The sequence below is a fragment of the Thalassophryne amazonica genome, unplaced genomic scaffold, assembly GCF_902500255.1.
Source record: "Thalassophryne amazonica unplaced genomic scaffold, fThaAma1.1, whole genome shotgun sequence".
Lineage (NCBI taxonomy): Eukaryota > Metazoa > Chordata > Actinopteri > Batrachoidiformes > Batrachoididae > Thalassophryne > Thalassophryne amazonica.
The window spans coordinates 427581-441816 of NW_022986254.1; the positions used below are offsets into that span (position 1 = coordinate 427581).

Here is a 14236-nt window from a genome sequence, read left to right on the forward strand (position 1 = left end):
ATTGGCCTCTCTTCATTGGCTTCCTGTTAACTCTAGAATAGAATTTAAAATTCTTCTTCTTACTTATAAGGTTTTGAATAATCAGGTCCCATCTTATCTTAGGGACCTCGTAGTACCATATCACCCCAATAGAGCGCTTCACTCTCAGACTGCAGGCTTACTTGTAGTTCCTAGGGTTTGTAAGAGTAGAATGGGAGGCAGAGCCTTCAGCTTTCAGGCTCCTCTCCTGTGGAACCAGCTCCCAATTCAGATCAGGGAGACAGACACCCTCTCTACTTTTAAGATTAGGCTTAAAACTTTCCTTTTTGCTAAAGCTTATAGTTAGGGCTGGATCAGGTGACCCTGAACCATCCCTTAGTTATGCTGCTATAGACGTAGACTGCTGGGGGGTTCCCATGATGCACTGTTTCTTTCTCTTTTGCTCTGTATGCACCACTCTGCATTTAATCATTAGTGATCGATCTCTGCTCCCCTCCACAGCATGTCTTTTTCCTGGTTCTCTCCCTCAGCCCCAACCAGTCCCAGCAGAAGACTGCCCCTCCCTGAGCCTGGTTCTGCTGGAGGTTTCTTCCTGTTAAAAGGGAGTTTTTCCTTCCCACTGTAGCCAAGTGCTTGCTCACAGGGGGTCGTTTTGACCGTTGGGGTTTTACATAATTATTGTATGGCCTTGCCTTGCAGTATAAGGCGCCTTGGGGCAACTGTTTGTTGTGATTTGGCACTATATAAAAAAAAAATTGATTGAAAATCGATTGATTGATTGATTGATTGATCACCGACCAGCCACTCACTGACAGTTGGAAATCACAGCTTAGTGCGCACAACATGTAAAATTAAAAACACAGAGAACACAGTCAGGACAAGTATATAAATAATTACGGCAATAACTACATACACAATTACATAACAAATAAGTCAAATAAATAATCACAGAAGACAGAAACAGAGTGACACACTGTTCTGTGTGCTGATCGAACAGGTGGGCGTGTCTGCAAACAGCAGCAGCTGCTGAGATCTGTTGACCTACAAGTCACAGCTGGAGCACATGCACTGTGTTTTGACGGACATGACGTTACAACTGTCCTCTGAGGTGTATGTGTGTGCTTGCTGACCTCACATGGAAATGCATAAAAACATGTCGCCTTTTTAACGGGTTGGAGTGCCTGTTTCAGCCTGCACATAGGCAGACTGTGCCAAGTGAAAAGAACCACCTGATCACGTGTACACTCAGCTGGTGATCTGAATGTCATGTCACCCACGTGAGCTATAGTCCCTTCGGCGCGCTGCTCGCTGGACACAGGGCCAGCAGATGTGCAGGGACATTATAAGAGCACACTGCTTCATTCATGTCATTTCATGACTTGACATTGATGACCATGGGTCATATACAGAGAAACAGAAGGATCATACTTGTATTGTATTGTCTGTAAGCATTGCCCAAGGGCCGTTAAATTCTAGAAGCCTTTACTGATGTTTGTCAGTTGACAATTCCCGAGCCATTAGAGCTGTCAGGAGTTTGGGAAATGGCGACATCGGCAAGGTCCCCTGAAAGTATGTAGATAACAACAAACATCTCATAGGGATAAAACACCAAAACATGCATGGCAGTGAAACACACAGACAGAGACCTGTCCATCTCCAGGTTTTTTTTTTATGCAGACAGAAACCTGTCCGTCTCCATTTATTTATTTTTTTATTTTTTAATGCAGACAGAGACCTGTCCATCTCCAGGTTTTTTTTTTTTTCTATGCAGACAGAGACCTGTCCATCTCCAGGTTTTTTTTTTTTTTTTATGCAGACAGAGACCTGTCCATCTCCAGGTTTTTTTTTAATGCAGACAGGGACCTGTCCATCTCCAGATTTTATTTTTTTTTTTTTATGCAGACAGAGACCTGTCCATCTCCAGGCTTTTTTTTAATGCAGACAGAGACCTGTCCATCTCCAGGTTTTTTATGCAGACAGAGACCTGTTCATCTCCAGGTTTTTTTAATATGTAGACAGAGACCTGTCCATCTGATGGGGAATTTTCAAGGTACTTATCAATTATTAATGTCTTTGATTATGTCTTTGATCCTGTCTTATATATATATGTGATCTCACTTAATATTACTCTCTTAGTTAATCACTGAACTGCTAAAGTAATCATTAAACTGCTCACACGGGAAGATAAACTTTTGCTCACATGGAAAGTGTGAGCAGTAGCATAGCCTTGTTTTTCACTAAGCACAGATGTACATTTTAATTAACAGTCCAGCCTTGAGCAGAGAGTGGTGTGACCTGCACACCAGCTCAGGGTTAACGCTGTTTTCTTCATGTTATGAGAAGACTTGTATCTGTCTGAGGACAGTCCGTGAAACTGGAGGCATAAAGCCATAACAATTTTCATATCGATGCGAGAACAGACTTCGAGTCACCACTGTGTTTTTGTATACTGTCTCTTCCATATGTCTGTATGTAACTTCATTTCAATAAATACAGGAGCAGAGTGGGCGGACTCTTCAGAGCTGACGGGATGGTCAGTGACAAGGATCACGTCTGTTTGCTCTCTCCTGATTCAGGAAAAGAAATTCAGTGTCTCCTGCGTGATTATTTTCTGTGTTAACTGAGTTGTTGTTCTTTTCAGGTTCAACTCTGACATTTCATGGTCCTTTGGAGCCGGATGCCAACAGACCGGGAAGTCGTCAGCCTGTGACGGAGGACCCCATGACAGACCGCGACCACGGCCAGGACCAGATCCCACAGACCCTTTTCCGGGGGACGGACTCCTCCCTGACGGGTCGGCGCTTACCCGGGCTGAAGGCATTCGAATTTCAGCGGCAGAGTTTGATCGCAGGTGAGACCTGTTTTTCTTACGTGCACGTGTGGCTGGGAGTCACAGCGGAAAAAAAACCCGCAATGTCTTTTAGGTTCGCCTCTTGACTAAAATGCTGCAAGTTGTAAGGTGTGAGGTAAAAGTCAGGCTGTAAAGCATTAAATTCTACTTTCTGAAAGAGAAAGGGAAAAAATGAGGTGGCACAGCGGTTGGAAACCATCTGTCACGGAGCCGTGCGCTCACACTCCATCCCCGCTCTGTCAGACACCTGATGCGGGCTGTCAGCTACATGTAGAGCCAACAGCAGTTTACAATTTGGAACAAAAATAAGCAAGAGACAACTAAGACCACTTTCGGGTCCGGTTAAAGCGCGTAAAATGTTGTGTGGGCCGCCGGAAGAGGAGGTACTGCTGGCCCAACACCAGAGGGCGCCCTGCCTGAAGGCGGGCTTCAGGCACCAGAGGGCGCAGTCCCCTCCCAAGAGCAACCAGGAGCACCGGGATGACAGCTGTCACTCATTACCATCATCACCACCGGGATGACAGCTGTCACTCATTTACCATCATCACCACCTTCCTACATAAGCCGGGCAGTGACTCCACCTCCCTGCCGAGATATCAGCTTACCCGACAGGTAAACCTCTCAGCCGTTTCTGTGCCGTACGCATATATTTGCTTCTGAACTCTTTGCAGTCGTAACCTTCTGTATACTTACAGCTTGGAGCTGGTTTTGTGGGAATTTGGAGGAGCTGGCGTTTCCACTCCTAAATTTCTTAAGTATTACAGTAGGCACTGCACGTACTCTGTTTTCCTGCTACCTGGGAGTGGAGGACTTTTCCTTCAGGAAGGAACTGTGAGTTTGCTGACTGTTGCTGGGTGTTCGCACACCCACATAACCTGTTTGTTCTTCCTGCCAGCAGTACCAGATCTGACAGCTGGAGACAGTGGCCACCTGGGGACTCAGGACTGGGCGGCTCCGGTGTGTTGCAGGTCTCCGTTGGCAGTGGAAATCGTGTGGGGCCCGGCTCTTCTCTGGACAGGCATCTCCTATCCTCGAGCCTGCCCACACGTCACCTGTTATTTAATTGACTGTTACCTAAAAGCAGCATCTGTATTCCGTTGTGCACATTTCACAACATTAAATTGTTATATTTTGGCATTTTCATTGTCCGTTCATTTACGCCCCTGTTGTGGGTCCGTGTCATCACACTTTCACAACATAAAACCTGTACAGTGTCGGGTCGGTGAAACCTTTGGTGGGCAAGCCGTAAAATTCTGGGATAAATCGTTCCCTTAATATTATCCACGGGAAATATTAAAAAAGCGGTTGGAGCAGAAACGTGAAAACAGCGGAGTTAAAACGTGATAACAGCTGAAGTGCGGCGGTGTGAATGTGTTTGTGTGAATGTGTATGTATGTCTGAGAGCGTGCACAACTGAATCGCGGGTTGGCCTGACATCTGTCTAACCAAAAGACCTAAACAAAGCCATACTGTCTGCGAAGTAAGTTGTAAACACTCGATAAGCACCACACCTGTTTGCAAGCCTACGAGTCTGGAAAGAAGCCTTAAGCAAGGTCACCCACCTCTCAGAGGTCGAAGTGGTGACACTTTTCAGGCTGATCGGCGACCAAACAGCGAAAAAAGAATAACAACCCGTTCGTTAGATCTCCCTATGAGATAACCCCACGAACGGCTAAAATGGGCAATTGTTGTTGTTCTTACAGCAAACATGACACACAGCCACAGTCAAATGATTTTAGACACATGGAGACAAAATATCCAGCATCACGTGAACACTTAAAAATATGGCGAGAGACAGTTAACTTCTCGGGTAAATTACAGTTAAACTCCACAACAAAATAATTTGATACCATAAAAGAGAACACCAGTGATTTTACAAAAAGGCAAGAGAGATGTGGAGTGGAAAATACAGCAGACTATGATTTCGTACCAGACACAGCAGTTTTAAACCTGTCGGAGCAGTCATAATGATGTGTGAGGAAGAAGTGTATTTTGCAGGAAAGGGCAAAGGTCAGCGCAGCGGAGCAGCCAGAGGCAAAGCCTGTGGCGTGAAATAAAGAGGAAATTGACATGTTGGAAGTGTGGGAAAAATGGACACTTTGCACGTGAATGTACACACTCGCAAAGATAAGGAGTTCTCCGTTTTCAACATGAACTTTGTTATGTACACATAAGGTTGCGATTCTTTCTTTTCTAGAACATTATACATGTTTTAATCAATTTTTCCTTACTTTTTAAAATCTATTATGTCACTGTATAGACAGATTGTGTATATTTACTGTGAATTGTTTTAGATAATACTGTCACGGTCACAGTTGCTGGCCAACCACGATCCGTTTAGAAATGATGTGGTGGTTTCTGCCTCTCGATGGCGCCTCGGAGCGTAGCGTGCCGAGCGCCATTGTGGGCAGTCCTTAAAGCTGTAGTAACACTCCTTATTCTCTGTGAAGCCTGTAAAATTTTCACTGAAAAACAGGTAAATTTTTCAAATGGTTTACAGCTGCCTGTCTCTAACAGTTTCTGAAAAAATTCTGATGAAAAAAGTCCAAATTTCTTTTATGCAGACAGAGACCTGTCCATCTCCAGGTTTTCTTTTATGCAGACAGAGACCTGTCCATCTCCAGGTTTTCTTTTATGCAGACAGAGACCTGTCCATCTCCAGGTTTTCTTTTATGCAGACAGATCTCTGGATGATGAGATCTCCAAAGCTAGCTCATCCTTTGGAAGACTGACAAAGAGGCTGTGACAAAAGCATGGAATAAAAACGCACACAAACACTGCCGTCTCTAGAGCAGTAGCCCTGAGTGACCTCCTCTATGGTTGTGAAATGTGGACAGCCTACCGTCAGTACATCCAGCAGCTGGACCAGTTTCACCAGAGGTGCCTGAGCTCAATATGCAACATGAAGCAGTAGGACAAGGTGGTGAAGCATGAGAGGTCCTGCAGAAATGTGGGCTACCCTGTTTTAAAAGCCTGATCATCCAAGCCCAGCTCCGGTGGGGAGACATGTTGTCCGGATACCTGATATACACATACCAAAAATGCTGCTGTACAGGAAACTAAAGGAGGGAAAACAGGGTTGGGGAAGAGCCTTCTCTGCTTAACTGATGCACTAAAGGCTAACCTCAGGAACTGTAATGTTAATTCAGCAACCTGGGAGGAGAAAGCTGCTGACAGGGAAAGGTGGAGGCACCAGGTCAGACAAGCCATAGAGACCTTCGAAGAGGCAAGAGCGCCATCGACCCAAGATAGAGACCACAGGAAATATGGAGCTCTGACCTCAACACAGGAGAAAATCCCCTGGGTGTCTCAGGGATAGGGCTACACTCCCACGTGAGCATCCACCCAAACAGGAAATAACTGCTTGTTCTTCTCATCTGTCCGATCGATGGGAAACTCCGTCCATTTCTAGATTTTTATTCCACAGTCTACGAGTCTCTACAGTCTTATATATTCTGTATATTCTGTATTCTATATCATATACAGTGTATAGATATATAATAATGGTAAGCAGTCCGCTGTACTTCACATTATGACTCATCAGCTCTGTGCGGTAGTTTGCTGTAATATAAAATATTAAAATATTACGTGTATTCATATGAAATTACATTTGCTGGCCAATTTTTTTTTCTTTGTAGTTTTCACCAATCACTTATTTCAAATGTTTTTAGTTTTGTGTTGTGACAAATCACATTGACAGTAAACACCTCATTTGTGTATTTCACTATTTGTTCCCATCTTCTACACTGATGTCACACAATGAATAAATAAAATATTGATGACTTGGAGAAAAAAAAATAATCCAAGTTTCATTTTCAATTGCAGAATTTTATTAAATGTAAAATTTGTATATTACAAGGCACTTTGAAATGTATTTATCTTGAAAATATTCTATAAATAAAGCTACTATTGTTATTATTAATTAGGGAGGTACGGGAGCTTTTCTGCAACACTTTGCAGAAATCAAACTTACCTGTTCTTTAAGAGAATCTCCTCTTCTTTGTTTTGCCACTCAATTACACGCACGCCTCCTTTTCCAGTCAAACTTCGTGCCCAGCTGTGAGCCGGCGTCTGATGAGGCTCGTTGAAAGCCTGCTGGATAAACAGAGCCGGGTAAGAGGGAAGGAGCGAGGCGTGGCGCCGCAGGAAACTCCAGCAGTCCATCAGACTGGTCTGAGAGCCAGCTGAGAGAGCAGAGCGACTGTTAAAGTTGTGCGTTTCTCAGAGGCCGTAAAACATCGCAGACGCCAAACACTCACCTGAAGTTGCATACTCGCACTTCTCATCTGAAAGTCAGAAATAAACAGGAAACATCAGCATCATTTGTTGGACCTTCTACTGTGATTCGTGTGAGCCATGTTGCCAGATTCAGCAGAAATAAGTAAATAAGTCAGCATTTTTCCATCCTGTCCTGATGACGGTTTGGCGTGAAACACACCAGATGAGTTGCATGTGCACGGTGGCTTTGTGCACCTTTTTACTTTGGGAGCCCTACACACAGATAACACCTTGCACACTGCCCAAATGAAAAAGTCTTTTTTCCTCATTCACGAAAATATGTTCATTATCAGATGATGTTCAGAGAGTCCGTTCAAAAGTTTTGTGCATGCTCAAAACTTAGAGCAGACATCTGAGACCTTTTCTGCTGTCCGCAAGTTTGTTTACCATTTTGTCCTCTACCTATTTTTTTTTTTTTTTACTCTTACAGCACTCATAAATACTCACTATACAAGGTGTACGTCTCCATGAGGTGATGCAGGAGGCCGTGGCGTACGTTAGCATAGAGGAAGTAGTAACTGGAAAGCAGGAACTGAAGCGCCTCCAACTGGTCACTTTTCATCTAACCAGAGTTACACAGAAACAGCCAGAAGTCACAACAATATAGTGTAGCGCTAACCAGAATCAATTAGGAAATATGCATTTAAGACTTTTTGCTAGAACACCAGTTGGGTATTTTATTGTGGGACCCTGCTGGAGAATTACTGCACAACATCAAGTATTGGTATGACATTAAGGTCTGAATTTTAATGAGGAAATATTCACAATATTAAGATGCAGTTTTTTGTTTTGCTTCAAAACAAATCCATGTTTGAGTAACTGAGTAATGGATGCAGACTTTACTAACCAGGTTAGTAGGCAGGTTCTTCAGTGAGCTGGCCTCACAGTGAGAGAATGTATCGGTTCCCTGGGGGTCCGCCACCGCCCACTGATGAGCTGCAGAAAGAGTTTCATGGATATTATCCACAATATATGTTTTTTCCATGAGATCTGTTAGTATCACTAAATGTCTGAAACAGATAATTACTTAGAAAGACAGCAACAAAAAGCTCAAAACAGAGTTTCTAAAGTGTGTGACCTGAAAAATCTCAACATTAGGCCCCTGAAAAAGGATGTGTGACTACCACCTGGCGAGGCAAAATGTACCAACCATAATTCACTAGGGGTGTAACGTTACATCCACTAGATCGATGTATCGATCTATATTCCTATGATCCAACTACATTGATCTGTGCTCTCCAAGTTTGCCTTCCGGACAACATATCAATCTATTATTGTTTTAAAAGGTAATCAATCGATTGTATCGATACTAGGAAAGAACGGAAAGACAGAGATGTTCTGAATAAGCCTCTTACTGTTTGTAGGATATTTCACACAATGCTGAAGGAGCAGCCATAATGACAGATGGCTGGACATCATGCTCAAATCAATGCTGGAAAATAAAGACCTTTGTTCTGCAAAGCACAGTTTTAAATAAAGCTCATACTAGGAGAAATATTGGCGCATTACTGCATGAAGCCTGCACAGGGTGGAAAATCTCCGAAAAGAATCCTGCCGTTGGCGCAGATAACACCAGGAACATGATAGCTCACAACTATCCAGGTATTTATTTCACAGCCACACTGGTTGAATTTTATTTTTTTGTTAATTTCATTCATTCATTGCCATACTACATAAGACTTCCTGTTCACTAACCTCCCCAACAAACAGACTATTCTGTTTCCTATTTTAGATGTTTTCTTTTGGTTAATTGTGTTCATGGAATTTGCAATATGAGCTCCAATATTTGTAAAAAAAAAACATTAAATTGATTAGCAATATTTTTGCTGCTGATATACACAACATCATTATCAATAAAATAATCCGGCAGCTGTTTGTGTTTAGAGTTTAGTCTAATTGCTTTATTTAAAACATTCCATGTTGCTTCCATGTTTTCATGAATTTTTGGCTAAAACATGACTGAATCGTTTTCAAGTCACTGAATCATTTCAGGTTATATCGTTCTAATGGCCCAGTCACACGGCACATGATGATTCCTGAATGAAGGGAAAAAAGTAAAAAAGTGACAATTCGTTGAGGAAAAAGTAGACGAAAGAGCTTTATCACCGGGTCGGTTTAACATAAAAAGGTACATATTACTCACAGACATATGCTCTTTAGGGTTTTAGCAGGGAAAAATGAAGATAAAGCGAAATAAAACAAAGGACCAACAAAGCAGCAGATCAAAGCACTGCTTCACTGGTTCAAAGCAAAGCCACACCCTGCTCCACTTGGGGAAGGTCTGCCAATGTTCCCACAAAGACAGGGAGGAGAAGGACCGTGGTCAATGGCAGGCAGTAAACAGAGCGGAGAGAAGTGAAAATTCACACAGTCCCTTCCTCTGCCCTGTGGCGCCATCCACACTGACATTGTTGCTGCTTTGATTAGCACAGAATGGGATGTTGCTTTGACAGTGAGAGTAAGATAAGATAAACTTTATTGATCTCACAGAGGAGAAATTCACATGTTACGTCAGCTCTTAAAAAAACACACAAGATGAGTGCAAGTAGAGGAGAATGTTCATCAAGCAGCATGTGCAAAAATAAGTAATATTAGTAATATGTACTTGTAACAGTACAAGACATAAGAAAATGAGGTAGAAATAGAATATATATATATATATATATATATATATATATATATATATATATATATATATATATATATATATATATATATATATAGTGTATTTTCCGCACCATAAGGCGCACCTAAAAGCCTTAAATTTTCACAACGATTTGGAGCTTTGCTGCATCAATTTTTTTCCAGAAACTGTGAGAGACCTCCAGGTGGACACCGTTCGAAAAATTAATATGGCTTTCAGGGACAATTTTATGGGGATTAAACAGATTAAGGAGTGTTACTGCCACTTTAAGGACTGCCCACAACTCCTGAGAGCGCGGCGCAGTCCCAGCCCCCATCGACAGGCTGACACCCCGCTGAAACAAACAGATCAGACGAGGTCCCGGATCAACAAAGCCTTCATGTTGGAAATGATCTGGTTGTTTCAGCGGGGTGTCAGTCTGCGCGTTGTGCTCTCAGGAATTGTGGGCAGTCGTTAAAGCGGCAGTAACACTCCTTAATCTGTTTAATCCCCATAAAATCGTCCCTGAAAGCCATATTCATTTTTCAAACGGTGTCCACCTGGAGGTCTCTCACAGTTTCTGTAAAAAAATTGATGCAGCAAAGCTCCAAATCGTTCAGACATTTATTCGCAATAAAAATCCGCTGAGAGGGTGGACCACACCTCACTCAAAGCCTGCTCACAGGCGAATGACGCAACCGACAGGCATAAAAAAATTCACGCATGCGCACGAGGGTTCAAGCTTGTCTGACGCAATCACACGTGATTCAAATCCATATGTTTTTTTTTTTAAATAATAAGGTCGGATACTTTTCTAACAGACCTCGTATATATATACATATACAGTGAGGAAAATATGTATTTGACCACCCTGGGATTTTGCAAGTTCTCCCGCTGAGAAATCATGGAGGCATCTGAAATTTTCATCTTAGGTGCATGTCCACTGTGAGAGACATAATCTAAAAAAAATAAATAAATAAATAAAAAATCCAGAAATCACAATGTACAGTAGTGATCAGAATAATAGTAGTGCTATGTGACTTAAAAGATTAATCCAGGTTTTGAGTATATTTCTTATTGTTACATGGGAAACAAGGTACCAGTAGATTCAGTAGATTCTCACAAATCCAACAAGACCAAACATTCATGATATGCACACTCTTAAGGCTATGAAATTGGGCTATTAGTAAAAAAAAAAGTAGAAAAGGGGGTGTTCACAATAATAGTAGCATGGCATTCAGTCAGTGAGTTCATCAATTTTGGGGAACAAACAGGTGTGAATCAGAGACGCATGGAAGATAATGGAAAACAACCATCAAAATGGATAGAAGAATAACCAGAATGGCAAATGCTCACCCATTGATCAAGACGCATGTGTGAAGCTAATTTATTTGCAAGAATCCCCCGCAAAGTCCCTCTGTTAAATAAAAGACGTGCAGAAGAGGTTACAATTTGCGAAAGAACACATCAACTGGCCTACAGAGAAATGGAGGAATATTTTGTGGACTGATGAGAGTAAAATTGTTCTTTTTGGGTCCAAGGGCCACAGACAGTTTGTGAAACGACCCTCAAACTCTGAATTCAAGCCACAGTTCACAGTGAAGACAGTGAAGGATGGTGGTGCAAGCATCATGATATGGGCATGTTTCTCCTACTATGGTGTTGGGCCTATATATCGCATACCAGGTATCATGGATCAGTTTGGATATGTCAAAATACTTGAAGAGGTCATGTTGCCTTATGCTGAAGAGGACATGCCCTTGAAATGGGTGTTTCAACAAGACAATGACCCCAAGCACACTAGTAAATGAGCAAAATCTTGGTTCCAAACCAACAAAATTAATGCCTCGCAGATGTGAAGAAATCATGAAAAACTGTAGATGTACAACTAAATACTAGTTTAGTGATTCACAGGATTGCTAAAAAAGCAGTTTGAACATAATAATCTGAGTTTGTAGCGTCAACAGCAGATGCTGCTATTATTGTGAACACCCCCTTTTCTACTTTTTTTTTTTTTTTAACTAATATCCCAAATTCATAGCCTTAAGAGTGTCCATATCATGAATGCTTGGTCTTGTTGGATTTGTGAGAATCTACTGAATCGACTGGAACCTTGTTTCCCATGTAACAATAAGAAATATACTCAAAACCTGGATTAATCTTTTTAGTCACATAGCACTACTATTATTCTGAACACTACTGTACACACACACACACATATATATATATATATATATATATACATACATACATATACACGTACACACATACACACGTACACACACACACACACATACATATACACATACGAGGTCTCTTAGATAATAAACCGACCCTTTTATTTTTTTTTTAACTATATGGATTTGAATTACATGCGATTACACCAATCATGCTTGAACCCTCGTGCGCATGCGTGAGTTTTTTCACGCGTGTCGGTGACGTCATTTCCCTGTGGGCAGGCCTTGAGTGAGATGTGGTCCCGCCCTCTCGGCTGAATTCCTTTGTTTCACACGCTGCTCGAGACGGCGCGCGTTGCTTTATCAAAATTTTTTCTGGACCTGTGAGGAATATCCGAGTGGACACTATTCGAGAAATTAAGCTGGTTTTCTGTGAAAAGTTTAACGGCTGATGAGAGATTATGGGGTGTTTCTGTCGGTGTAAGGACTTCCCACGGAGCGGGACGTCCTGCAGCGCTTCCAGGCGCTGTCGTCGGCCTGTTTCGAGCTGAAAACATCCTAATTTAAGGCTTAATTCACCCAGGACACCGTGAGAGAACAGAGAAGATTCAGAAGAGGCCGGAATGAGGAATTTATGCGGACATTCCACTGTTTAAGGACATTTTTTTAATGAAAGACGTACGCGCAAATTCGCCGAGTCGTTTCCGTGACGACTCGGCAAATCTGTGTGCGCCGTGACAGGAAAAACACCTCCGTGTTGAAAACCATATGTAGAATTCAGGCGGCTTTTAATGGCTTTCAACAAGTGAGTAACTGAGAAATTGTTTAACAGCTTGGGCATGTTCCAACTTGCCCGTTAAGATTTCCAACGGAGGTGTTTTTCCTGCCGCGACCCCCCGCGGTCGGGTCCAGCCCGACATGCGACTCTGCCCGCACGTTCTTTCATTACAAAATGACCGTTAACAATGGAATGTCCGAATAAACTCCTCATGCCGACTTCTTCTGAAAGTTCTCTGTTCTCTGACGACTTACTGCGTCAACAGAGCCTGAAATGTGGAAGTTTTCAACTTGAAACGGCGAGACGCTGCCGCCTCGAAGCGCAGATCGCCGTCAGGCGCCGTGGACCGTCCTTAAAGCGACACTACCAGACCAAAATCTCTCATCAGCCGTTAAAATTTTTACCGAAAACCAGCTGAATTTATTGAATGGTGTCCACTCAGTTGTGCCTTACAGTTTTGAAAAATTTTTTATCAAACAAAGCAACAGTCTCTGAGCCATTCCTAAACAATGAAAAAAATCGACGAGCGGGTGGACGACTCCTCACTCAAAGACTGCCCACAGGCGAATGACGTAACCGACAGGCGTGAAAAAACTCTCGCATGCCCACAAGGGTTCAAGCATGTCTGATGTAATCACACGTGATTCAAATCCATATGGTTTTTGAAAAAAATAATAAGGTCGGATACTTTTCTAATAGACCTTGTATATACATATACACATACATACATACATATATATACATACATCACCTGCATCAATCTGATTTGATGCAGGTGTTAGTTTTGGGGATGAAAATTTACAGGGTGATTCCATAATTTTTTCCTCAGAATTGAGTGATTCCATATTTTGTTCCTCTGCTTGGTCTAAAAAAGTAACAACTGAATGAACATCCTCCGAGGCCGGTGATTCCATAATTTTTGCCAGGGGTTGTACATATATATAGCAGTGTTCAGTAGTGTTCACTCAACAAAAATGTAAACGCAACACTTTTGGTTTTGCTCCCATTTTGTATGAGATGAACTCAAAGATCTAAAACTTTTTCCACATACACAATATCACCATTTCCCTCAAATATTGTTCACAAACCAGTCTAAATCTGTGATAGTGAGCACTTCTCCTTTGCTGAGATAATCCATCCCACCTCACAGGTGTGCCATATCAAGATGCTGATTAGACACCATGATTAGTGCACAGGTGTGCCTTAGACTGTCCACAATAAAAGGCCACTCTGAAAGGTGCAGTTTTATCACACAGCACAATGCCACAGATGTCGCAAGATTTGAGGGAGCGGGCAATTGGCATGCTGACAGCAGGAATGTCAACCAGAGCTGTTGCTCGTGTATCGAATGTTCATGTCTCTACCATACACCGTCTCCAAAGTCGTTTCAGAGAATTTGGCAGTACATCCGACCAGCCTCACAACCGTAGACCACGTGTAACCACACCAGCCCAGGACCTCCACATCCAGCATGTTCACCTCCGAAATCGTCTGAGACCAGCCACTCGGACAGCTGCTGGAACAATCGGTTTGCATAACCAAAGAATTTT

At 42.4% G+C, this 14236-nt stretch overlaps 1 protein-coding gene across 1 annotated transcript in view; it reads right to left on the reverse strand.

Annotated features, from left to right (window-relative positions):
- LOC117505830 (telomerase protein component 1-like) overlaps positions 1-14236 on the reverse strand; it is a 165737-nt gene that overhangs the window by 39458 nt on the left and 112043 nt on the right. Inside the window, 4 exon segments of the mRNA XM_034165368.1 lie at positions 6804-7014; positions 7090-7116; positions 7556-7670; positions 7956-8044. Of these exon segments, the coding sequence (XP_034021259.1) occupies positions 6804-7014; positions 7090-7116; positions 7556-7670; positions 7956-8044 (442 nt within the window).